The 27,509-nt window shown below is 42.2% G+C and overlaps 1 protein-coding gene across 4 annotated transcripts in view; it reads right to left on the minus strand.

Annotated features, from left to right (window-relative positions):
- col12a1a (collagen, type XII, alpha 1a) overlaps positions 1-27,509 on the minus strand; it is a 60,338-nt gene that overhangs the window by 10,482 nt on the left and 22,347 nt on the right. For 3 of the 4 annotated variants that reach the window (XM_050061592.1, XM_050061595.1, XM_050061594.1), the window contains 33 exons: positions 27,295-27,441; positions 26,037-26,176; positions 25,109-25,238; positions 24,138-24,283; positions 23,460-23,589; positions 23,197-23,333; positions 21,890-22,019; positions 21,641-21,780; positions 21,255-21,387; positions 21,010-21,042; positions 20,047-20,186; positions 16,489-16,618; positions 16,208-16,347; positions 15,956-16,085; positions 13,855-13,997; positions 12,303-12,432; positions 11,950-12,092; positions 11,614-11,743; positions 10,874-10,993; positions 10,634-10,780; positions 10,374-10,490; positions 10,120-10,272; positions 9,891-9,965; positions 9,650-9,789; positions 8,601-8,724; positions 8,350-8,493; positions 7,921-8,085; positions 7,657-7,695; positions 7,372-7,510; positions 6,562-6,704; positions 5,964-6,073; positions 680-838; positions 319-396 (listed from right to left, as the gene is read on the minus strand). In XM_050061592.1, the coding sequence (XP_049917549.1) occupies positions 319-396; positions 680-838; positions 5,964-6,073; positions 6,562-6,704; positions 7,372-7,510; positions 7,657-7,695; positions 7,921-8,085; positions 8,350-8,493; positions 8,601-8,724; positions 9,650-9,789; positions 9,891-9,965; positions 10,120-10,272; positions 10,374-10,490; positions 10,634-10,780; positions 10,874-10,993; positions 11,614-11,743; positions 11,950-12,092; positions 12,303-12,432; positions 13,855-13,997; positions 15,956-16,085; positions 16,208-16,347; positions 16,489-16,618; positions 20,047-20,186; positions 21,010-21,042; positions 21,255-21,387; positions 21,641-21,780; positions 21,890-22,019; positions 23,197-23,333; positions 23,460-23,589; positions 24,138-24,283; positions 25,109-25,238; positions 26,037-26,176; positions 27,295-27,441 (4,205 nt within the window). The remainder of the gene's footprint in view (positions 1-318; positions 397-679; positions 839-5,963; positions 6,074-6,561; positions 6,705-7,371; positions 7,511-7,656; positions 7,696-7,920; positions 8,086-8,349; positions 8,494-8,600; positions 8,725-9,649; positions 9,790-9,890; positions 9,966-10,119; positions 10,273-10,373; positions 10,491-10,633; positions 10,781-10,873; positions 10,994-11,613; positions 11,744-11,949; positions 12,093-12,302; positions 12,433-13,854; positions 13,998-15,955; positions 16,086-16,207; positions 16,348-16,488; positions 16,619-20,046; positions 20,187-21,009; positions 21,043-21,254; positions 21,388-21,640; positions 21,781-21,889; positions 22,020-23,196; positions 23,334-23,459; positions 23,590-24,137; positions 24,284-25,108; positions 25,239-26,036; positions 26,177-27,294; positions 27,442-27,509) is intronic. The other variant, XM_050061593.1, reaches the window with a different exon arrangement.

The raw sequence follows: 27,509 nt of genomic DNA on the forward strand, positions 1-27,509 counted from the left end.
CTCAGCTGAGGCGCTCTCTTTTTACACTGCGGTCTAGTTATCAGCCTTACATTTAGCCTAATGGCCACATATCAGCATACGTAAACCTCTGAGAAGGTCTGCATGCACACAGTTTATACAATAATACAATGGTTCTTCTATTATTGATTCTAAGAACCAACAAAGTTCAGGATTTATGGTCTTTTCAACTACAATTAGTCGGACATGCGCATCAAAACATGAAACAAATCTGCCAAAATATCTTTCTAATGCATCTACAGATGGGACTTTTTACTTGACTTTGTTGCTTAATTGTTCAAAAATGACACTTGTCCTTACAGTGGCGGGCAGGTCGCAGCATTTGTCTCGGCTGACCCAGCTCAAGCTGCAGATAATATCGAACATCTGGAGCTGGAACTACACAACAGGAGAGGGGAAAAACATTGAAAGGTGTTAGAAATGGCTGCCATTCTTGATAAAAATACACACTGTTGAAAACAGAATAACAATGAGTCCTTCAGAGAAATCAAAAGATGCAGCTTTCATCCCTCCAGCCGTCACTGGGAGCAGTTAAAATTTAATTGTGCATCTACGCACAAGAGGATTTGGATAATCATTCTTTGGAAAGTTGTGAGATGCTTTTCCAAATGTGCTTTAACAAGTTTGCATTTTTCACACGTTTTTTCTTTCTTTCACTTACTGTCGCAGACTGCCTCCTTCCGCCTCCAGACTTGGACAACTTGCCGAGCACTTCATTGCCTTCCAGTGTGATGTTGTTGGCCTCCTTGATGGGCTTCTCTGCCACCTCCTTGCAGTCCAGGTTGAGCTTGACTTTCTCTGGAGAGATGCTGATGTGGAGCTGCAGCAGGGAGAGGATGGAGAGAGGGCACCATTAACAAAACATTCTTGTCTTCTCAATACTTCACAGTTGCCAGCTTTGTTGCAACACAATTACTTGGCAATGAGTACTAAGAACACTGGAGCTTTTTGAAAAGCTGGGTTTGGCATTATTTGTATTTGGAAGGGGCATGATTGCCCTTTTAAAGAGAAGGGAAATTCTTTAAGAAAAGTGCAACCATAAGGCCAGGAACAACTTCACTGAACCTCTTTAAACCATGTTGTCTGAAGCTTATAAAGACGCTGATACTGTATTCCACATAATTGCTAGATTGAGTGAATTGTTTAGTCTTTGCAGAGCCATGGTAAGTATAGTTTCTGATATCACCCCACAGTGGTTACTGATTTGGCATTGGACTGCTGTTTGATGCCTCTACAGATGAATGGACCATTAAAAAAAGGAAATATACAACAGTTGCTGTGTCTATGCGGCTTTAAAGCTGCACTCGGTGATTGTATAACAACAAAGAATGACAAAGTGCCAGGTTTTTAAGTTTTCTGTCCAGAGAACCCTGCTCCACATCTTGAAGCAATATCATTTGCGGTGTGCCATCAAACGTCCTACACTTTCCATACTTTTCCCTCACTGTTGCAAATTTTCCCCTGCTCAACAGTCAGACAAGCTTTCTTTATGTCAGGAAAAGCAAGCTACCATTTCTTTCTACAAAACCATAGCGACCACAGACTAGGGCCATAGCTCTTGGCAACCAATCACAAAATTACAGATGACTTCCTTGGCAACACAACAAACTATCTGGTGGACCACAAAGAGAGAGGGGTGTCGTTTATCCCAGGGTCCTCGCATGAATATATATTATACCATGATGCTGCTGAGGGCTTACCAAAACAGCTTTGGATTATATACTGGGATGGCAGATAATGAGCATGTATATATTACCTCACTGACCAATAAGTAAACACACAAAAACCCTGGAAAATCAGGCTTCAGAAGAACTAGCTTTCTAGTGACCACTGCTTCCCTCAGCTGATGGTACTTGCTGCTGAGTGATCTGGTCCTCCTGCAGCGAAGTGTTGACAGATGAACAACTTTCATTCATCAATTGTTAACACAGGAGGTTTCACTGTTCTCCGCTGTGTCAACACATAGTCCATATGGTAAGATTTCAGGCTGACACCGTCCCTGCTCCAATGCACTTGACATATTTCCATGATTGCTATCAGATTCGATTTTATTGTTCTTGGCTCTCTCCTGACCGTTTCCTCGTTTTCATAATCTTGAGCTGTAATTTCATGCATGCACTAATAATTAGGTGCGAGTCTATAAAACTGCATCCAAGATTAAAATTGCTGTTATTGAGAGGAAGGGGAAATACACGATCAGTGTGAATCTTCTTTAGATTCTGTGTTTCAATGCAAACAGTTCTGTGACTGATCATGAAATCCCCAGTTGGGCTGATCGTTTTCATTGTGTCATTCTAGACGCAAGGCTCCCATGTCTGATCTGGCACCTGCGAACAGACAAGGCACTGTGGATTTCTTAGGTAAGAGAAGTTAATACATAATTTCCTGTATTTTTTCCTTTGTAGCGTCAGTAAGTCTACTTCCCCAGCTCACAGAAAGAAGACGTCTTCGTGTCTGAAAGAAAGTCCTCACAATGTAGCACAATGAGTGCAGTCAGAGGACAATTTGGCAAAAAATCTCCCTCTCTGTCTTAATGAGTGTATGCGTACCTTGGCACAACCTTCCCAACAAAGTCCCTGAAAGGAAAGTATGAAGGACTGGGTTCAAGACTTCTCAAAGAACAATAAGGTTTGTGTGTTTTTCAGCATGGAGGCAAACTACAGTGCACTGTTGAGTGACTACAGCTACCAGTGTAACCCTGAAGACACGACGAGTCACTACGGCTTATGGAAAATGTCTTCCTCACTTCCGTTTACAGGAAAGCTCCCTCTATGGGCTCCCACCCTCCGAGTGTGGGAGGGGATTCCCCAGTGGGCTAGTGAGTGGCTAGCATCTGCTATAGTCATCTCTGAGAGCTTTCCCACATGTTCTATTAGCGGTAGACCACAACCTCTCCGGCCTGGGTAACTCTTTATTAACTAGCATGAGAAGAAAAGCCAAATCCGTAAGCACTCTGTGACCCAGCACTGTGGCATGAAAGAATCGAGGTTTGTGTCAAAATTCCTCCAGAATCAGCTCAGAGCCCAGAAAAGCCATGATTTAAGATACCAAACATGCAATAATAAAACCCTAGTATTGCTCATACTATGTGAAGATGTCCTCAAATGGTTGGCAATAGCGCTAAAAATTATAGTACTAGATTAATAGATTATTAGATACTGGATTATTAGATTATGTGATTGGCGGGAAAATGATATCCGCAGCAATTTTGATAGTAGATTTAAGTAATTTCTTAAGGAAAATGTCAAAATTTCACTGGTTCCAGCTTCTCAAATGTAAATATTTTCCTGTTTTTTAGTCTTCTATGGTGATGTATGATAATGATAATGTATGGGGGTAGGTGGAAAGAGCAATATAAACTAAATTAGACTAAATAAAACAAACAGAAAAACAAAAAATAACCAGGTATAATAGTATTTTTGCTGTTTTAGATGTCTGTAGATAACCTTTACATGAATAAAAAAAAAAATATATATATATATAATGATAATGTATCAAATGTCTTTTTATTTTGGACTGTTGGTTGGACAAAACAAGACATTTGAAGATGGGCTTTGTATTGGGCCTCTTTGACATTTAATACACTAAATAATAAATCAATTAATTTAGGAAATAATCTGTAGATTAATCAGAAATTAACATAATCCTTATTTAAAGCTCTACATCGTTAGCCTGAAACTTAAAGGTCAATATGTGAGTTTATTGGGTGTAGTTTTGTTTATCTTCACACTTGGACAATAAGCCCAACTGCCATTTGTGACAACCCTCATCTTTGGTCACTCTGGTTTCAGCACAAACACACACACACACACACACACACACACACACACATACATTTTATTACAGAGGTCACTCTGTCTGTAATAGCCATGGACAAAGTGTTGGGAAACCACTGACAACATGTAAACACACACTGCCACAGCTGTAGGCAGTGGCACTTACTCAGCAGACCAGCAAATAAGCAGCTAGGTAAACCGCTGCAGACTCGCCAGCTCATGGAACAACAACTACTGCACCACAAACTAGCCACCCAGTGTACATTCAGACTACAGTCTCCACCACGGCCACAGACTAAGAGAACACACACACACATACACACACACACAAATCAGGCTGCTGTCCAACTAGACCAGCAGTGATGTCATTTACATCCACGTCCTGACCCAACATTTTCCAGGGTCCTATTCATTCATGAGGTTACCCAGCAATTAGTTGTGTAGATGCTAAATGGTCAAACAGAAAAGCCATTTACAGTAAACTCTGATCTGAGGGCCAATTTATCACTGTCATCAGTTCCTCGGTTCAAATTACTGTACTTTGTAATATCAGGAAGTGGGCGAACTTTGATGTTGGATAACAGCCTGGTCCATTGAAAAGGGTCATTCATTTTGATTACCTTAGAATTGGGGGAGGGGGTTCCTGTGTGCTAAGTAAGGGCCATGCTGTCCTTGGGAACAAAGTGAATTCCAATTGGACGTGACTTTTAGTACATTGTTTTTCCTTCAGTGATGAAACTAGTAACCTAAGTCATTCAAGGTTGATATGAAAATATACTGTCCTTCATTGTTACACTCTACACCCTACTGCGCTGGAACACAACAGATGATGTTTTATATTCGCTGCTGCTTTGAGTTGGACGATTTGATGTCTCTCTTTTACCTCTTGCTGTGGCCACAGGAGAGTGCATACAGTGCTGCATAAATATTGTTTATCACAGTTGTAAGCTTGGCATGGGGGCCTAATGTAGTGGTTTAACCACTGAGGAGAAACAGAGAGTTTGCAAAACAATAACACTATTGTGGGTGCTTATTTCAAGCTGGATGAGAGGTTTTGACAGATTGTTTGAAGATTAGTTGATGTTAATGAATCTTTTAATAAGCGCTCCCTTAAGGGAGTTCAATCATATTTGTTTCATGAAAGACAGGGCAGCTGATGGCATGGATTAGTATCAGACTCAAGAAAATGTATCACTTGGACAGCTGCAAACATCTGGATTCAAGTTTTTAATCTATTGCTTACAATGCGTGCTATTCTTGCCTCCACAACTGCTAAGTGTCCTCAATCCATCTCTGCAGTCTACAGTCGTCTATTATTAGAGCTTCAGCAAAAAGTTTAAAGGGGAATTCCACCAATTTTACTCACAAAGTTCAGTTTACTCATCATGGTCGGTGCTTTACAGCCTTTGAGAGTACTTGTATAATGTCGTCCGTGGCTCTGGGGGAGCTTTGTCAAATCTAAAAACATGACCCTGATGATGTCACTGGTTTTATCTCAGACTGGGCTTGACACCCAACACAAGCTGGACCCAAATTTAAATCGATCCATCCCTTGACTGGTGCTACGGTTAGGAGCAGATTCATTGGGAATGCACTTAACAACTACCAGGATAGTCTCCAGTCTTGATGTGGTCAGACCTCCATGGTTAACTATAACAGTTTACACATTATTCTGGGTTGCCAAGGTATCACCATGTCCCTCCAACCTCTCTTTTAATTTACTCGTAGCCTCCACTACCCATTCATCAAATTAACTGCAAATGCTCTTAAAAAAACAAAGCTTAGTGTCAAATCATAAAAAAGGACCCTGAGACCTTTCTGACAGCAGACCAACACTCTGTGATGGATAGCCGGGAACTTTTGACAGCTAACATGATACATCGACATGGCGTTGGCTGCTTGTCAGATTTTTCATTAAAAATCCGCCAACTTAAATGAAGCAGAAAACTCACACAGAGACCTACTGTATGAAAATATTAAAAACCAATACATGTGAAATGAGGTGAAAAGAAAGAATATTCTGTATTTAAAAGGAGCTGAGCAGGATAATCAGCCCACAGGTGACCACAAAAGCTCCTCAGTCTGTCCTATTAAAGACAAATAAATAATAAATATCACCATGGGGTGAGCGCAGTACGCCTCTCTTTAAGAAGCATGCATTGTGTTTACCTTGTGGAAGCTTCCATGGAAAACCCGCTTCACTTGCTCCTCATTAAACGTGGCTTTCTGGATCTCTCCTCGGGTGTCCTTGTTGTAGAACGCGATTGTTTTGCTGGAAGCTGAAAAGAGAAGAGCCTTTGATGAATCCCTGACAGTGTGTTACGATGCGGTGGCACGCAAAGCACAGACAGGACTATAGAGAACACATGGCTGTTGAGAGCGCAGAGGGATGAAGGAGAAGGCTAGAAGGGATTAGGTCCATGCCCCTAATTATTTGCATGCATTTACCACGTGTCAGCACACATTTGTAAAAGATACTTATTTAAAAATGAAGGCTTTCTATTAGAGAATTAAAGAGTCGAGCAAAATCCAAAATCATAATGTAATTCAGAGCAGTGGTCGTATTTACTCTAACATACTTCCACTGCCTTATTTACTGTCTATTGTGTCTGACAAAGATTAATTAGCTTTGACTCTCTGTAAATTAGATAAGAGAGAAAGAAAGCTGCTTGAGTTGTTAATGAAGAGTGTACAGCTGTGTATATGTTGGGTCAGGCTCAGCAGATTTCCCCTCCAGCTGAGGGACACGGCAGGATGGGAGGCTTACGATTGACGGTGACCCCGACCTCGGGGTTGTTGTTTTTGTCTGCAATCTGCCAGATATCAAAAGGTTCAGAGCCTGTGTCGGGCAGCAGGCGGAAGAGCAGGATGATGGTGTAGGATGGGGGAAGACCCTCCGGATGGATCTCCCTGTTAGTGTTGAAAACATACATCATGATGAGTCAGAGCTGTGTCCTCCCCACACTAGCACACCAAGACCATTTAATCCTGCCACAGTGATACAGCATCCAGTCCGTCACATCGGCTGCAGAACCTGTACATGATTGCCAGTTTTCCTCCTGGCCTTGCATAAATCGCCCACACATTGAAAGTATTTTCTGTCCCCTCTCTTTTGCTACAGTTGGAAGTGTTTCCACTTGCACGCATTATGGCAATGGCTGAGCCCACGCACACAAAGTACGCATCATTATAAACATATTAACAAAGAATGCTGAGGAGGTTTGGATACTCCCGCAGCTCTGCAGTTGCCTAACACCACTTAAATACGGCCTAATAAAGGACAAAGCTGTTGACCCAGGGGTGATTTGTTTGCTCCAAGGTGGGAGGAGGGCCTTGACCAAGAATTTTTTAATTCTACGATCAATTTTTTGTTGCCCCTGCTAGCACTTCACCACATTGTCAAAGGGCACTGGGGAAAGCCCTATGACTACAGAGGCATCATTATTAGTAATGACTGTGGGCTGGGCAGGATTATAGTGCACAGGAGATAAGGCCAATAGGCTGGGAAAATGAACATAGTGAGACTCACACTGCCTCTGTTTGACACATACAAACACTATTTAGCCTCAGCTCTTACTTGGTGGGCTGGGTTAGGAAGGCATCCTTGTGCAGCCTGTAGGCAATGTAGCTGTTGAAGGAGCCCGGCTCCATGGAGACACCGTTCATGCCAGCAAATGTCCGGTCTGTGATGTTGAAAGCCTCCAGCATCCTGAAGCCTGGGAGGGATAAAAATAGGAGAAATGGTGAGAGCATGGAAATAGAAGTCACGACACTTCCTGAATGTGTAGCATAATAGTTAATGCCAACAATCTCCGGAGGGATTAGTTAATGTGCAAGGTGTATGGTGATGCTGTATGCTTACCAGGTGTTGTGAAGCCACTAATGTAGATCAGAGGGCAAGCTGAAACAGGACAAAAAGTTGTTGAGGGTTGGAAAAACAGATTAAGGAGAGTGATTCATGTCTGTTTGTACATTTCCTGGCAGCAGATCAGTTGAAATGTGCAGGAATGGGTGAGCTTCCTGTTACCTCTGCAGGTGCACTAATCAAGGTCAAGAGATTTTCCCCTTGTAATGCAGACATACTCAACTATAATGGTATTTCGTGACGTATTAATGTCTGTCTTACTGGAAGTGGCCGTTTCACAGATGAAGGTGATCAGGTTGTCCTGGATCTTGGCGAAAGCGTCATAGTCGTCCACCACAAACACATGTCTCTCACTGGGCTTGCTGCCGATAAGTCTCAACTCCGTCATGTCCACATCGGCCACTCCAACCACAAATACGCTGTAGCCTGTGGGGGGAAAACACACACACACAAAACACAAAGAGCATTGTTAAGCTTCCAATAACCACAAACAGTTTTATCACAGCGGGGATTATAACAAGAGTTTATTAAATCAGCCATAAAACTGCCGCTCTTATGCAGGAAATCGAAGTTTGGGAGCAAACGGGAATATGGATAATTTGTAACAGCTCTACAGCTACATACAGTGTGGACTGTGCATACACCGCAAACCAAAACACACATGACAATGATTAACAATTCCACATATACCAGAATGCTGCAGTTTTTCTGCACTCTTCTTGACGTCGTCCTGGGATCGTCCATCCGTGACCACCACCAGCACCTTCGGGACGTTCCTCCTCATGCCGCTGTCTGAGGTGAAGACTTTCTCATGGACGTGCTTCAGAGCAACGCCTGGATGAGGGAGGATGACAAGCAAGGAGAGAGAATATTAAATCTGAAGAACTAATCTTCTCCAAAACAGTTTGTTTGCAAAGATGCCTCTGATGCCACAATTGTACCTGTCTTGGTGTTGCCTCCTCTGTAGCGCACATTCTGCAAAGCTGATATCACTATGCCCTTGTCGTGGTAGGTGTTCAGCTTGAACTCAGTCTTGGCGTCATCACTGTACTGCACAAATGAAACCTGTTCAAAGAGAACAAAAATGATGAGAGAGTAATACTGACTGATAATGAAACATATACATAGCAAAGACATTGGGGTTGGGTACAAAGCTCGGTACTTTTGAGGGTACTGACCAAATTACGTCTACTGAGTACGGATTCACATTTCACATTACACGTACACACAACATCTATTGCACGTCTGTCCGTCCTGGAAGAGGGATCCCTCCTCAGTTGCTTCTCATCAGGTTTCTACCATTTTTTCCCCATTAAAGGATTTTTTGGGGGGGATTTTTCGTTATCCACTGTGAGGGTCCAAGGACCGAGGGATGTCGTATGCTGTAAAGCCCTCTAAGGCAAATTGTGATTTGTGATACAGGGCTTTACACATAAAATGGAATTAGTGCCAAATTTTGGCACCTGAGTGCGCATCTGGGTAAGAATGCCAGGTTTAGATGAGGCACAAGTGGCGCAAAGTGCCCTGAAGCCGAAGTGGCTTCCCAGCGAGCCAAAACTATCGCTGCAGCATCAATCTACTGCGATAGCTTTGGCGTCTGTTATATTTTCTTTCCTTTAATACTTCAGTTAGACAAGAAGACACAGGTATACACATGCACACACATACACAAGCAGACAGACAGAGACAGACGATTAGCCCTATGTGTGAGTAGAAAAGAGCAGAGGTGAACTGCTTTTTCAGCCTACTCCCGCAGCTTGTTAAAAAATTACATTTTTGTTATTACAGAGACAGTAAAGTACAGTAAAACAGGTTCTGTTGGATACAGGTGCCAAATTAAAGGTACAGGAACTGGTACCAGTATCAGCTCAAATGTGAATGGTACCCAACCCTCAAAGACATTTTTTCAAAACATTGCATGTGGTCAGTTTATCTTCAGAAAACATACAGAGAAACAAACATGAAAGACAGCACCAAGGTTTATGCTGACCTGCATGCCTTTAGGGCTGATGACATCAAAGGCTCCAGTCATGCTTTTGACAAACTGGATGACTTTGATGAAGCTTTCATCTCCAATACTCCAGGAGCCATCAATGAGGAAGACCAGGTCTGCCTTGGCACCCTTGCACACTGTGACGCAAGTACAACAAAGTTAATGTAGAGCCTAATTTCAGCTGAACAATAACAGTTATTATTGAAGCATGCTTGATGCAAACATTAGCTCTCCTCACCATCTAGTGCAGGGGGGACTGTTGCAGGAGGAGGGGGAGTGGGAGGCTCGGTTGGCACCTCTGTTGGTTTGACCACTGCAGAACAAAACAGAAACACAAGCACAACATTTAGAGTGACGTACATGTAACCTAAAATAAATGTAAGGTTCCACTAGCTCCAGCAGATCTAGTGTGTCCGTGCACTGTCCTCTCATACATTAACAAACGGGTTAAAAGGATGTCATCTTACATGTCGTCTCCTTTACACTGACTCCAGGTCCCTCCATGTTGGGGGTCTGGGCGAACACTACGGTGTTGTACAGAGTGTCAGGGGTCAAGCCATCAAAGCAGTGACTGCTCTCCGAGCCTCTGACAGTGATCTCCTGAGCTCCTCTCTTGGAGGCTAGAGGAAAGGAAAGAAAGACAGAAAGGAGAGAATCCAGATGAGACAGAATTCAATGTCTAATTCAACATTTTTAAAACATAGTTGAATAAAGCACTCACGATCAACAGGGTTAACTTTGAGTCTGTAGGATGTGGCTGCTCTGTGAGGGGTCCATCTGACGCAGTAGGAGTCATAGCCAACGTTGTAGGTGGTCAGGTCGGTCACGTTCAGGTACACTAAAGGGAAGGCAATATTCTTAGCACATGTTCTTTCACAACACTGATTTTGCAAGACAATGGACCTACAGTCACAGCTAGAATAATCCATTTAATTTTCAGAAGATAAATCTGTCTAATAAATCAAAGCATCATTAGCTTACATGTGGTGCCTTGTCCAATGAGAGGTGCGCTGAGGCCTGTGTCATACTGTGCCAGCACCTGCAGGTCATAGGTGGTTCCAGGTTTCAGGTTAAGCAGTTGGTGGGAGGTCACATCTCCAGCAAACACCTCCAAGGTCTCATCAGAGCCTTAAAGGAGACACAAATGTTACTTGATGAATAATAAAACACACATTTCCTCAGTAACTGACACCTTTTATCTCCATAACAACATGTCCATACCCTCAGGCTTGTAGATAATCTTGTATCCGTTGACCCTGGAGGGGGCGGGGTCCCAGGACACCCTGAAGCGGGTGTACCACTCATCAGACACACGAAGGTTCCTGGGGCCGAGCATACCCACTGTGGGAAACAAGCCGGGACAGCACAGTCAACACGGGCTTCTTTTCATGGCAATGAGATAAAATTCCAGTGTATTCAGCGTTTTCAGCGAGGCAATTACTGTATTATAGTTTATTGCTTATTATGGCTTTTGAATTATGGGTGATATATCTCAACGTGTGATTGAGGGGATGATAAATTCAACCACATCAGAGAAATTACATCAAAAAAAATAATAAGCCGCCTGAAGGAGCGGAGTGGCATTACATTATGTAATAGGGCTTCTTTTGTTTAAAAGACAAAATGAGTCAAGACACCGGCCAGCACTGGAAGCATGAGATCTCCCTCACTGGAGAACAGCCAGTTTATAATTATCTGGCAAAGGCTCTGGGTGCGTTTGGCCTTCATGAAAAGTCAAGAATTTCACTTATTCCACTTTTGCTTCAACGATTCAGGATCCTAATCAATGGATCAGTCTGTTCAGATTTTCTGCTGTGGATTCCTCACTCTGGTGTGTGTGTGTGTGTGCAGCACTGTGTGATATCCTTAACACCTGTCAGTCAGTATGCTAAGTTTAATGTCCTTGAATGGTCTCTGCGTCAGTTGGAACACACAGTTTGCAGTGATTAAATAGTGTGTACCTGTGCGTCCATCTCCTTCCAGCTGTCCTCCTGGTCCGTCAGCATATATGGCAGTCACTTTGATGTTATAAGGAGTGTCTGGATCCAGGTTCTGCAGGATCACATTGTTTCTGTTTCCTGGTACTACGGTCTATGAGACATCACATAAAGAAAAGGATTAATACAAGAACAAATGAAGAGCATATTAGAGATACATTTGTATTAATATCTCAGATCAATGAGAGCTGCTCTACAATTTAGGATCGAGGGCAAACACTGAATAGTTGCCACTCTAGAAAGAGAATTTATTGAACCATAAACAACAGTGCAATTATGCAGACTTATGAACATGCTTACAAATTCCTCGATGGGGTCTCCTGTGGTCTGAGCATAGGTGATGCGGTATTGCATGACAGGACCTTCAGCATGTTCCCAGCTCACAGAGAGAGTAGTGGTGGTGGGGTCATAGACGCGCATGTTCCTTGGGCCACTGCGAGGCACTGAGCGAGGAAACATGAAAAAAGGGTTTGTGTTGTACATTCTGAACGTCTCTGTATCTTTTGTCTTTTTGTGTACTAAAAAACGAGGCTAATTGTTAATCACTGGAATACCTATACTAGATCTGCACTTGCACTCTAAGAAGCATGATACATAGGGGTATTTATATTGTTTTTCCTACTCTCTTTAAACACACTGGCCCAGGTTCTTACTTGTCTTTCCTTCATCACTGATAGTGGGTCCTTCGCCGTCGCTATACAGGGCAACCACTCCAACATTGTAATCGGTGTCTGGGAGCAGCTGCTGCAGCAGGGCCTCATTGGTGTTCCCTGGTACCAAAATCTGTATAAAAACACCGAGCATGTCAGGGATAGAAAGTTCTTAAGAGTTTCGGTGCAACATGTGTGGACTTAAATCCCAAATCAATCAGTAAAATCAGATTAAGATAATAGCATATGTTTATATTTTCTAAACAAAAAAATAGCAATTGTGCATGGGTGCACGGGCAGAATGCAAATCCCCCTGCCAGACACGTACACTTTCTCCTCTCTCTTGACAGCTGCTTGTGTCGTACACACCCTCTAACACCTCCCTTTACTCGTCAGCCTTTTGCTGTCAGCACTAAGTGAAAAGAAGAGCCACATAATCTTTTGATGTTTGACAGCTGACACTGTCGTTTAACCCAGTCTGACAGCGCGACAGCTGATTACATATGGGCCACCTCCTCCTCACATTCTCTCTCTGTGGATTAGTTAGTTGGACAGAGTGAGGTCAGACTGTGTAAGCGTCAGACCAACAAATGGGTTTGGTAAATCTGCTTATTATCGTTTCGTGGCGATGCAAATGCAACAACAACATCCTGTTGTCTACACTCTCCATCTGTCCTGGTCATAAATTTACTAGGACGCTTAAGATTCTCAGTGTAAAAATAACATCACTGAGGATATCAGTAAAGCTGGTAATTCATGCTACAAATCTTCAGCCGGTGTTAAATCTGATGGTGGAAAAGGCCACATAGCCAGACATCATTGGCTCCGGGGATGGAAAAAGGCCTGAGCCTGTCATAAATGAGCACCTCTCTATCAATAAACTGGAATATGTATGCCTACCTCTTCAAAGACCATGTTATTAGACTCCCACTGAAGAAGCTGTTCTTAATGGGGCAATCTTTCTTGCAGATGCTGGGGAGCGCTAATGGTAGCCATGTCGAAGTAACACTTCAAAAGTTGCTTGTGGATTCTTTAAGTAACCAGAAACCCTGAAGATGTGGGCACACTGGTGCCAGATGCCACATATCGTGTCAAGAACGAGAGTTTTAATGCAATTTAATGATCACAGTCTTGGTTAAAATCTTTAGCTGTGTATAAAAAACAAGAACTCAGCTAGCGGTAACTGCACACATGCGTGCACACATGGCCCATTTGGTGAACAGACTAATGTTCTCCTTTAAAAGTTAAGACTGAGGCTGTTTCATTCCTGTTCACATATGGTATACTGTAAATGGTGGTCAACATTTTAATTGGTTGTTACTCAGGCAAAATATGCTCACACCTCCACATGGGTGTGCTCTAAACGTCCTCTTTTCAAGAAACAGTCAGTGTGATAAACGCATGATTTAAGGGCATTAGCAATAAGATGGATACTGATTGGCTGTGATAAGACAATAAAAAAGGACTTGTAGTTATGGGTGCTGTTGTGCACCAATGTCTTTTTATACATATGTGCTATACCACACTTCTCACCACACCGTGGATGGAAACTCACCGACTCAGAGGGTCTGGCGCCAGTCAGAGGAGCATAGACCACCCGGTACTGCTGGACTGGGCCTGTGGCATGCTCCCAGCGAACGTTCAGAGTGTTGGTAGTGGGGTTGAAAACCCTGATGTTCCTGACAGGGCTACGCACCACTGCAGAGCCAGGAATGTTGGGTGGTACGGCCAAGGTTAGGGATGAGGAAGTGAGAGGTTAGGGAGAAGAACAGAGTTAAGGTAAAGCAAAAACGGGGTACAAAGCGGGAAGAAGATTGATGAGAGGAAGGTTAGACAAAGAGGAAAGAATAGTGACAGGGTGAGGTTAAAGGGCAGCAAGTCAAGTGGTTTGTAAAGATTGGGGAGATAGATTGAGAGAGAGGATTAGATAAGGCAGAGGAGACAAAAATAGATCGTTTAGGTCAGGTATAGAGGTCAGTAAAACCATCAATTACATGAGAACATCACCCGTAATATTGCTAAACAAATGCATGTCATGTGTTCCTATTTGTATGTGTGTTTTAGTACTATTAAGTTTTATCTTATGAGGTTCCATGGGGGTTATTTACAAGTGTTTAAATGACACCTTTAAGAGTTTAACTAGTGGTACTACCATCCTCCCTTTGTCTCACTTACTATGGTCTAGACTAGTTTTGTGGACAGCCAGAACAGTGTGATGACTACATGAGAACATTTCAATGAAATGGGAACAATACTGGCCGGCAACCAACAGAGACAAGTTTAAGACATTATTTAACAATACTGCTATCAACAGGACACTTCCTGTCAGTGCCCTGAAGGTTAATGAAAAGGATATACAAGGCGAATGTGCAGCCCTGTGTGAAGCTTGCCTCTTAACAAACCAAAGCAGATGTTTAGAGGCTTTGTGCTGCTCCCCATTATAACCCCATAAATGCAGAGGAAAAAACGCAGTGGGCACAACACAGTGAGTGAGCTTCCGTACTTTAAAGTTACACAAACCAATCCCTTGTGCCTAAAAAGCTGCTTTGAATTTTAAGGCACAATTAACAGCCAGTGGCTTGCAAAGTTAGCTCAAACAATGAGAGCAGATCCTTCCGTAAATTGCATGAAGAGGGGACGGTACAATGAGGCACTTCAGTTTAAATGGAGATGACAGTGTATTCTACAGAGGGCCAAGAGTTACAAGGTTAGCGGTTGAAAAGTTCTGTGGCAGTATGATCTCATATACTGTATGTACTGTATAAGAGTTTGGTTAACATGTCGAGGAAAAAAAAGCCACAAAACATGAAGGACCATTGCTCCAGAAAGGAAAATGGGGGTAACAGTAGCGGGCATGGAGCATGACCTTAGCCAAGTGAGTTGAGAGCCATAAAACATATAATGCACTCCATTCATTTCTAACCCCCCCTTCTGTTTCTTTTTCCCAAAGGAGGGCCAATTATTCAGTATATACCCTCCCCCATTCCCCGAGCCCCACCATTATCCTGACCACTACCCTTCATTCCAGCCTATAAATGGACAATCTTACGGTAAAAAGAGAGGAGACACCATTATAATGCTGCCAAGTCAGAGGAATTCCTTCCTACGCAATCAGCCCGCAAAATGCTGACTCATTCCCAGCAGAGATTGGTGGTTTGAAATTGTGGGAGAAACTGGAAAAATCTGAGTTCTTCAAAGAAGTTCAAACTAAGATGACTGAGCTTAATACTGTCATTTTATGTTATGTCTTATGTTAAATTTTATATGTGAGGTGTGAACTAAGTGCATATTAAAGCACCTCTTTAGAAACCAATGGCATTTGATCGGTTTGGCTTGGCTTACAGCTTTTGAAAGGATTTGGATGATCTGAAACAAATCAGTTATAAATGGCTGCCTCATTGAAGGTTCTCTGACATTCAGTAACAGCCAGCCAGGAACCGAGGCCAGTAAGTTCACTCTGGACAGACATGAATGGATTCCTGAAATCCCACTGCCGTCATGTAGTAAGTCATTCTCAGAGATCCTCTTTTCAATCTGCCTGGACTTTTCTGAACCCTAAGAGCTGCCTACCAAAGATATCACTGCTGCTCCTCAGCGTCCCTGCATTGATCACCATTTGTGACCTACACTAATGATTGAATGCATGCAGCACTTACAGGTTTTGCCATTCTCAGACATGCGTTGTCCCTCTCCAGCGGAGTAGACAGGAACCACTGTTACAGTGTAGACAGTATCAGACTGCAGGTTCTTCAGCACAGTGTTGTAGGTGCTGCCTGATACCTGGGCCTGGATAGAAGCATAACAAGACATACATCAGGCTGTGCTCTCGCCACTACAGATATGGTATTAAGAGAGAGGCACATCTCACTCAACATGTTCTAATGCTCTAGACCTGTTTTCCAGCTTACCATCTCCTCCTCTCCTCCAGCCGCAGGGACATAGAAGATCCTGTACTGGCGCACATTGCCCTCAGCAGCCTCCCACTGGACATTCAGGGTGCTGGTAGTGGGGTCAGTGACCTGCAGGTTCCTAACACCGCCCAAAGGCTCTGAGGTAAGATAAAAGGATGATAGAGTTGAAGTGTCGTCTGTATTTACCTGAATGCACTACTACAACTGTATACAGTCATCATGAGGTGTCACTGTTATCACTTGACATTTGAGCGCATGCAAAGAGGAGCATAACTCACTGGTCTTTCCAATGCCGTTCAGCTCCCCACCAACTCCTTTGGCGTAGACCCCCACCACAGTGATGGAGTATTCGGTGTCAGGGGTCAGCTTGGGAAGCAGGACAGTGGTTTTCTTTCCTCCAATCTGGGTCTAGTCAGGGAGGAATACATGTCAACTTCCTTGGCTTATGTCTTGTTAAAAAACTGTTATTATGACTCGTAATTGGACAGTTCACTGCAAAATCAGAAATCCACATTTTTTTCTCATATCTGTAGTGCTATTTATAAATTTTGTTTGTTTTTATGTGAATTGCCGAGTCTTGGAGATATTAGCCATAGAGATTCCTTCAAAAATTATGGAACTAGATGGCACTCAGCTTGTGGTGCCAAAAAAGTACATTTGAAAAACTCAACAGTAATGACCAAAAATCACGACCCAGTTACTCAAGATAATTCATAGTCCTTGTTGTGAGATTCAGGTAGGAACTATTTGCTTTCTACCAAACATCAGCCAACTGTATCACTGCGCAGAACGAAGCATGCATTTACTGCTAGGACACCCAGAATAATGTTTACATCTCATGCTGTTACAAGGACAAGCCTCTCGTCCATGAGTAGATGCACGTTTCCTTCTCCTCGGTGAAACGGTTGACAGGTGTAGTTCAGTAGAAAGAAAATAATTCCTCCATGAAACTACTGTGGATTAACTTTGATTTCTGGAATGAGACATTGCTGTTGAGTTTTTCAAATGTAATTTTTGGCGCTTTGAGCACCACATGCCGAGTGCCATCTAGTTGCATTATATTAGAAAGATGGCAGACATCTCTATGGCCGATATCTCCAATACTCGGCAAAGCACACCGAAACGATCTAGATTAATAAACAGCACTACAGGTAAGAGGAAAAATATGTGTTTTTGATTTTGGGGTGAACTGTCCCTTTAAATGTTTGTAAACCCTTGGTGATCATATTGAATTTAGTTACTTAGACAATCATTAACTTGTTTAGTCATCTATAGTAAAAGCCAAAGAATTTGCTTTTCCTACAAAAGTCTTGCTGTAGCCTTTAATAACCTTCAGCAACTCCAGTACACACAGCGGGACAAGATATTTGATCTGTTTATCGGATGGGATAAAGAGTTAAACAACTCTCCATGCATGCCTTAAATTGTTGTCAATAACCTGATGGAAAGAATTGTACCTGAAAACTACTGCACTGTCAACATTTCAGAGAAGGAATGTTTTTTAATATGTTTTTGGACATGATTAATATACAGCACACTGGCCAAGATAAATCTGTGCGCTGATGGCTGAAACAGTCGGATGTCTTGTCACAGTCATGACTGGTGATGTACAGTATTTACAGCATTATTTCTGTCTGTGTGTTTGCATGTGACTTTGTGTATAATAGTGCTTTTTCTTTAATCACTGCACAGCTCTGTGTCTCAACCGAATGGATGAATCTTTTATCAACAAGGAAAAAGAAAATCGAAGGAAGGAAGTAATATAAATTGGCACTGTGGTAGTTTTCTTGTACACAAGTGCAAAATGTTGTGTCAGACATTTCCGAAAACAGACTTGTTGTCCCAGACGAAACAATGCAAAACTCCCTTTTAGCTGCACTTGTTGAAATCCTGATAGTGAACCAAGACAACTTGGCTGACGCTAGCTTGTTGGCTTCCAGTTTTCCATCAACCCTTCAGTGTGATATCACCCAGGCAATCAGTGCAACTAAATTTCATCAAGTACTAAAGAGGAAAACATTTCACTTTGTGTTAAAAGGGAAACTAATGGTAAACCAACGACCTACGTAACACCAGCTGAGCCCAAGCTGAATTTTGCACAAAACTTCAATTTACAGGGTAAATTATAAGGAAATAAAAACAGCTTAAACCTTCAGCTGCCCTCTCCAGTATGACACATGTTGGATGCAGTGTGGACCTTATTAAAATGGGCGAAAGAACAGTGAACCAAGATTTATGGAAGCAGCGACTTTGTGCAGCACTTAAAGCACATTATATGACACCCATGGCACCGTATTCTCTCATTACACAAGTGTACAATGACCTGACTGGTCAAATGTGTTCCATTTTCCATGTACACAAACATACACACACAGCTTGCAGATGGCCAAACAGCACACACACTGCATGTGAACCATCAAAGTTTAATCTGTGATGTATCTGCACACTGTCTCCCCATAGAGCTGTTAAATTTTCAGACCTCAAAATATGTCATGTGAACTTCTTATGACATTGAATTTTTATCTCTCTTAAGCAACTTCTCACAACCCATAAATGCCAAGTAGTGAGGATGAAATATTTTTCTACAAAATTGTTTGGAACATCTAACACTGATTTAAGGGAGGGTGTTTTGCAGCTTGTCGGGGTGCTTATCAGTCTGTTGTCTTGTGTGAAGGCATGTGCATCAGCACCATTTAGCACACTTGCCTTTAAAGGGAAACACCAACTAAATTAAGCATTTTAACATGTTGTTTCCACAGCCTAGGAAAGTTCGGTCAGTATTTGTGAACATGAGCTGCTTTCTCAAAGTCAGAAACCAGAAAGGTAAGTCTCAAACTTGTGATGTCAAGTAGTAAGTCTGGGGCTTCTCCATAGACAATGAATTGGAGACTTATTTTTTCGACCCCCAGAAAGTTTGTTTTCTTTTTTATACCTAAATGAGCTTTATTCCACTGTAGTGTTTTCAGTTGTGAAACAGTAAAATGTACCCATGTATAAACAGATCATTCCTTTGTGTGCTCTCAGTGTCATCTAGAACATCTTTACCAATTTATTGTCTATGGAGCAGCTCCAGACTTTGACATGACATCACAAATTTGAGTTTTAGCACTCTAATTCTTGCATTTGGGAGAGAGTTGTTCATGTTTACTAATATTTCTAGACTGCCTAAGACCATAGGAATTACATGTATGAATGTTGAAAGTGAGCGTAGTTCCTCTTTAAGTCTTTCTTGTGGAAGCAATGAGAAATGTCTGGCAGCAAATTGAAACCAAACCTTCAACTGTCATCCAAAAAGACTTTTGCATATTTCTAAAGGCAGCCAGAAATGAATATGACCAGTAGGAGACAGGAAATATGGAGGAAAAACTAGGAAGGGGTTTTTGTCCACATTAATGCTGCCATATCCAAACAACAGATTAAGAGATTTGACTTAGGATAAACTAAAATAATGCAATACTGATGGTGGCTTTTAGCTGTGCACATATATTTCTTGGAGGCAAATAAAGCTAAGATGATTAAGGAGTGAGTAGCTAATATTTTAATACCTCGTACTGCTGCTACTGTTGTGTTTCCTTTTGTACATTACTCTGTTTAAGTTATAACTTGTGTTTCTTCTTTTCCATTAAAGTACCAAAGCATATCTCCGTTAGAGAAATGCTTATTTTACTAAAACCTCAATCTGCTCTTTGGTGTTTCGAGAATCTTTGCATGAGAAATAAAAACACCTCGTAAATGAATGGTATGCCTTATGTTTAATTTTCTGAAACATGATTGCTACACAGAGCAGTTATAAACACTGTGTATTAGATGTATGGTGTGTTGGTCCGTTGACTTACAGTCTGGGTCCTGCCTCCAGCTGTGGGCACGTAAGTGATCCTGTAGTTCTGGACACGGCCTGGTGCTGGATTCCACCTGGCGTTCAGAGTGGTGGTGGTTTCGTTGAACACAACCAAGTTGGTTGGAGGTCCCATAGGTACTGGAAAACGCAGGCACACACACATACCACAATTACAACTATGTCAATATGTGTCTACCCGTTATATGTTGCAAGAGCACTTATTCCATGGATTTCCTCCACATTATCTTTTAAAGACACAGTCCTTGATACTTTGGTTAAGCTCATGTCAAAATGTCTACTCTGTTTTGAACGTCTTAAAAACCTAATTTGCCGTCAAATATCAGTTACTTCTAGATAATTCACGTGTTTTACTTTTTGTTAAGCCCAGTTGCCACTGATTTGTATCAAGGATTGCAGCTTTAAAGATGAAAAGACAATCCTCTTCTGGGACTTTGTCTTTTCTGAAGCAGGGATGGATTCTCGCAAACAGCAATGGATTGATGGATAGATGATAATGGATGGATTCATAATGCATGGATAAATGCAATGGATAGATGGATGGATGGATGATGAATGATGGATGATGGATGATGGATGATGGATGATGGAATGGGCTGCAAAAACAAGGATTCAAATCCTTGTTTTGCGCGGCATGCATAGTCAAAATCCATCTTCAGCCATTTGTCATTTGACTGAGTCAGAACAGATTCAGGAACAGCCATGGGATGAATGGTATGAACAATGAGACAGACAAGGACAGACAAACACATAATAAAATCGGCTGTGTCAGGTGCATCACAGCACCACCGGAGCGGTGGATGGGTTAAGGGCCTTGCTTGATGATGTAATGATGGTTGTTCAATGGACAAAAGTGCTGATGACTGGTTGAAAAAACTTAAAAACATGCTTTCGTCACTTGAAAGAAAAAAGCATCCTCTTGCTTTACCGCGAACATACTTACGTTTGTTATCACCCTGCTTGGACCCTATAGGCACTAGAGGCAGAAATAGAAAGGTATAATGGGCATACCCTTTCGCTCAACATTTCATTAGCATATTTCCAGAAGGTAAAGTCGAAAGGTAAATCATTGGTCTAGCCTTAAATCAAGATCCAACAGAGATTCTGTCAAAGCAACTGAAGCAAAACAGAGTTAACTGAAGTGATTGTACAGTCGCCATCAAAGACCGGCTGGGGTGCACATCTTACATGTCTTCTCAGTGCCCAGCAGATCCTCGCTCTCCGATTCATCTGGATAGATTGCGGTAACAGACACGTCATAGGGCGTGTCTGGCTCCAAGTTCTCCAGGAGGTGGGTTGTCTCATCGTTGTTCAGGATGGCCTGATAAGGAAAACACAATCACAGCATGAGGGGAGGTACTTCCCTGAAATGTGCGCCAATACAAACCAAAGACAAGCAACATGACTATCATATTTGAGTGATTATTATTGGATTGGTGCAAAAAGTCTGTTTTTTAGATGTTCTGCCTGCAGAACAAAAAGCATCGCCAATAAACTTTCTGTGGGACTCATCAGGAAATATCTGTGCAATTTATTAGAAATGTAAACATTATGAACAGCTGGTTTCCTCTTACATATTGGAAGTTGGTATCTCCCCTCTTGGTCCAGCCAATGCGGTACAGAGCCACATCAGGGGCTCCGTGCTCCCAGGTAGCTCTGAAGCTGGTCTGGGTCACGTCTGAGAATCGCAGATTCTTTGGGGCAGGAACCACATCTACAGAACAAAGGGAGAGAGCTTAAGTGTGGTCTCTATTTTAGTGAAAAGCAGGCAAATGAGGGGACATTGCCATTATCTGTAATGTAACAATAATGATGATTTTCACCAGTGATTGCATTTCCCAACATCGGCTGACCAGGTCCCTCATCATAGATGGGAGTAACTGCCAAGCCATACTCAGTCTGTGAGATCAGGTTGTCTAATTGCTTGGTGGTCACACTTCCTCCCACTTCCAGCTGCAGAACAATCAAAGTGTTAAACATTACTATACAAAATCAATAATGCAAATACATATATATATATATATATATATATATATAATTATGTATGAGAGAGCACAAAGAACTTCAGATGTTTTTCTCTTTAGCCACATTTTGCCAAGTCTTGCAAAACCTTAATTCTGTTCACAGCATGAGTTTCCAGGAACACTGGCGACAGTAGGAATGCGCTTCTTATAAGACCAGTAGGAAATCTGACCAGAAGGTATAAAACTATGTTTCCAGAGGAAAGTGGGAACAAAACGACACACAACAAACAAGCAACAAAGAACAAAAAACAAACAAAAGAACACCTGGAAGACTTATAGGAAACACCACACTGGTTTTACTGCTCTTGATCTCATTAAATTTTATTAGTTGATTTCCAAAAAATTGAACTTAGGGGATTCATTCTAAAGACCAATTAACTTGAACAGTTGCTGCATGTTTGTCTGATCTTTTGCATCTTAATCTGAGTTATAGGTCTCACCTTATTTGCTTCCTTGGACTATTAAACCATGCAAAAGGCCTCATCTGGAGTGAATGTGTGCTGTATGCGCTGTGAGTGGCATACTCTCCCTTTTGGGCTCTATCACATAACCCATGAGGTCAAACATGACATTCTGTTACTTTCTGGGCAGTAAGCTCTTCCTGCCCACGCACTGCATTTTTGCATCCTCCGCCCATTAGTCATTTTCACATGTGTGTTTCCATCAGAGGAGCTTTGAGGATCACCTCCACCTGATTTATGGCTAAGGAAGTAGCAAAACGCAGACCACAGAGTTTGCTGCTGTAGCCCAAGAACTCCTATAAGGGGATCTGCAACTATAAAGTAGCTATCCAAATCATCCCTTTTACCTCCGCAAAACCAGATTCTGATAGTTTCATAATCTTTTCATTGGACTCAGAAACATTCCCTAATGTCCATCCAACCAGCTGCAGTCCCCATTATGTGGTCTTAGCCAATATATGGAGGGATCAGTGAAAAATATCTATATAAATTCATCACCATCAAACCTAATGGCTGAAACAGACATTAGAAATCGTAAAGAAAGCACGAGAGTAAAGGACTGGTAAAAACATAGACTGCTAACATCTTGTTTACATGTATTCCCTGGTTTTAGTCGGAAAAGAACAGGATTGGAACTAAACTCACTTCTTTAGCCTCCCCATCCTCAGGCCTGTACGTGATGAGGTATTTGCGAACAAGCCCAGGAGCAGCATCCCATATAAGCCTCATGGTGCTGTGGGTGATGTCACGAACCGTCAGTTTGCCCGCAGGTGGCAGTGGCACTAAAGGTTAGGAGGTTAGCGTTAGTTTCAGGGTTAAGCATTCATGAGGACAATGTTGAGTCCACAGTGGCCCCCATAGACCTACTGTCAGATATCACAAATAAACAAGAGTCAGAGACTACATACGGGTGACTCCCTGCTTGGTCAGTGGTTCACTAGCTGACTCTCCATGCAGGGCGAAGAGGGAGAGTGAGTAGGCCGTGTTGGGGAGTAACTTCACCAGCTGGACATCAGTTGTATCCCCTCCAACTCTTATCTGCAAGGGGACCAGACCAAACAAACAACATAAGGTCAGAGAGGAAGTGGACAGCGGGGGCTCATCAGTGACATAAGCAGAGACATTTAAACAATGGGAGAAATATTTTGGTTGCGGCACATCTGCTGATTCCGGTTTTCTGCCCACTGGGGTTTGACACCTCATGTACAAATGATGATGTTCCCTTGGCAGGGTGAGCTCATGGTTCACCCACCCCTTTGTGACTAACAGTGTTCCTCTGTATATTCCCCTTCTGCCTTGTCTCCTCAATGATGAGGCAAACACTGGTGGCTTTGTAAAATGTTATTTCAGTGCGTGACGTCTGTGTTTTGTCAAGAAGTGCTGACAGTAGGCCGCAACGTTCGGTCACTTCTAGTATTTAGCGATGTGTTTGGTGCATATGGGTGAATGCAAATGTGTGCGATTGTGTCTAACATAAACACATGTGTATGTGTTCATTTTTTCCCTGTCAAAATCTGTCATGTCCACAGCTGATTGTCTGCTTGCCTTTTCATTCAGTCACACTGTGCTCCGAAGGTGTATCTTACCTCCTGCTCAAGGGTGGGCTGAGTGGCATTGATGGCGCTGTAGAGCAGCATGTAGCCAGTAGCACCCAGTGCCTCCTCCCATCTCACACGCATAGTGGTGGTCTGTTCATCATAAATGTCCATCCTCCTCACGGCACTCAGGGGCACTAGATAATCAAGCAATGATGTGAAACACACGAAACTGAGGTTACTACAATCATATATGGGAAAACACACACACACATATGTATACAGTATATGTTCACAGGGACACACAGACATACACGTTTTGAATGTTTCTTTGATTGCAGAGTTTCTCTGGCCTTTTTATACACCATTCAAACTGCGCAAACAATCAGCGCTGTTTAATATGTTCTTTTATAGATACTATATAAAGCTATTAAATCTCTGCCACCCTAAAGAAAGCACCCGTAAAACTGAATTTAACAACATTTTAAAAGAAACAAAGAAATAAGTCAAAATTGCGCTTGAACCCCAGTATAATCACATAAAGTGCCTTTGAATTGGCATCTAATTAAGTTTTACCATTGCTATCTTTTTGCAGCCACATATGGTTTTATAAACAAGGCCAAGATATATTTATTACCTATGAATGTTTATTAAAGGAGACCACGCTGGAATCACTGTCACTGAGTGCATACAGCTTGTGTCAACTAAGCCAGAGAGATTCAGTGATGGAGACTGACCCAGAAGGGAAAGTGAAGTCAATACTAAGTAAAGGCTGGAGGTTTACAAGTGCTTAAGAGCCGGGAGAAATTTAAACTGTTGTTCTTTGATAACCCCATTTATCTGGGTTTCCCTCAGTGGGAAATGGTTGCATCTATGATTAATGATCCAAGACCAGTCAGACAATTCTTGTTGGATTAGTTTAGGCTGTTTACATTCCCAACTTTTACCATATATGGATTTTTACAAGTGGATCTCTTTAAACCAAATGAGATGGAAGTCAAAACGCAAGAAAGAAGACATACGTGTGGTCTCGGTTCCTCTGAGAGGCTCGCTGCTCTCCTCTCCTTCCACTGAGTAGACGCTGACCTCGTACTCAGTCAGGGGGTTGAGGCCCTGGAGAACCACTGTGGTCTCAGTGCCGTCCACAAACACCTAAAACAGACGGGAAAGTTACTGTAGAAGATTGCAGCAAAAGGAGTAATCTGCAAGAATCTCTTTCAAAAGCTTTCATTGGATGAGGTTTGTGAGTCTGTGGAGACTTTCTGAAAACATTATGGATTATTACTTTATGTATACATCCATGAATATATATTTTTGCAGTGTCCGTTTAGAAGCATAACAATCAAAAGCTCTGTCTGTTTACTTAGCATTTTCTAAAGCTCTCCAATAAAAACCAGAAATCCATCTGTTCATCAAGTTTTTACTGGACTAAAACTCAGCATGTGCTTCATTTCCAGATCCATAAACAACAATAAAACCTCATCCACTATGTTCACTATTAAACAAAACAACGGGAGCTGGACAAAAAGCAAACATCTCCTACATGTAATTAGATTCAGACACCACAAATGCATCTTATTCCACACATTGCAGAGCCAAGACCCTGCTGGCCAACGGAGCTATCACTCATGAAGTCATTATTTGCTCTCTAATCCTCTAAACTGAGAGCTGTGTGCTTTTGTTTCCTCGCCCTGTGTCAGATCGTAACGTAATTAGACACCCAAACAGCGAGAGGCCAACACAAACAGGAGGCTGGAAATAGACATTTGAGTGGAGTTTCCCATTAGTCTCAGAATTAGTGGGTCAGGACACATTTTAGCCAAAATCCCCTCAACACCCACAGAGGAAGAGGCGCGACACTCACTACAATATTTTGTATGATTGAATAAGTGGAAGTAAAGATGGTTTTTAGTGTATTGTGCATTATTGTGCTGTGTGAGGCTGGTATACCTGTTGTGGGCGCCCAGATACAGTCACATACTCCACACGGTACTTCTCCACCGGGCCATCAGGGGCAGTCCAAGTGGCTCGGAAGGATTGGTGTGTCACCTCTGATGTCACCAGGTTAGTGGGAGCATCGGGTGCACCTCCTGTTCAGGTGAAAAGACAGAAACTGCAATGAGGGCCATCACATCGTGTAAAAGCGTGCCTAATTGCTTTTCTTTCTTTTGCATTTTTATAAACTTTACATTTCAGAACCGTTTCATGGTTATTTGACATTCATAGAGTTATACACTTAGGGGATATAGAAGGGGAGTAGGGGATATAACGAGATGTGGCAACAGATAAAAACATGCTTATTTAGTAACAAGTCCTAACACAACCTTCTACATGCCACGGCACTCGCTGAGACTTTAAAGCCACATCCTCTCCAAGGAGTTCCCCTGCAGTATCCAATAGCAGCTCTTTAATTTGATTAAGGAGCAGACAATTTCCTACTCCAGGGAGGCAGGAAGAATATTAGGGAAGGAAGAAAATAATAGATATGCAATCATTTCCAAGAGCTTGGCTAGTTCTTTGCTTCTAGTGTTGCTTTCCATGGTGGGCCAGACATGCAACTGTCTCCTATACACTATATTTATACTGCTCATCAAATGTCTGGGTATAGAGCACTTCGCTGAGGCTAATTGTGGCTGTTATTATTTTTGGGTAGAGGGCATCTGTCCTTGCAATGCAGTGTACTATTCCACAGTGATTCCATTGATTTGATCAGTCATGTTTGTGTATAGTCAGTAGTCAGAAGCCGCATTTCCACCAAACACTTTCGGTATAGTACCCTCTTTTGGAACCGGTACGTAACCCGTACAGACATGTACCTTAACCCTAAATCTGTTTTGTCTTTTCACTGAATCAGTATTTCCTTTTCATCAACGACGCAGAGGAATGTCCACATCTTGTTGAACATCCACAGGGTTGCACGCCAAAATTTTCAGAACAAAAAAGAACAGGCTTGAGTGTTCAGAGTCTCTGTTGCAATTGACGTGATTTGAAAAATAGCAGGTTTGTGCATTGCTTCCTTGTCGAGCAAGGGTGATGGTTTTCTCTTAACCAATCAACAGACTACAGTGTTTCCAGATCCAGAAGGGAACAGTTCTATTGGTGACATCCACAACTTTTGACAATGGAAACCCAAAAATAACCGTTCTAATGTGTAGTGAACTGAACTAAACAGAATCAGACTGCTTGGTGGGGAAGAGGCTTTACATACCTGGTCCCTTGACACTGTTACAGAGGTTATCAGTAAGGTTGTCAACAATGTCCAACAGGAAGGAGAAGTCAGCCACATTGTACATGTGAATACTATCCGGATCAGAGGCAATGGACCTCAACTCGTTCTCATCAGCATTTTTCACACCTAGAGAGCAACAGGGAAGATAGGAGTCATGAGCACTTTGCTACATATGACAGCTGTACTTCATTCAA

This window comes from Epinephelus moara, chromosome 14 (assembly GCF_006386435.1).
Source record: "Epinephelus moara isolate mb chromosome 14, YSFRI_EMoa_1.0, whole genome shotgun sequence".
Lineage (NCBI taxonomy): Eukaryota > Metazoa > Chordata > Actinopteri > Perciformes > Serranidae > Epinephelus > Epinephelus moara.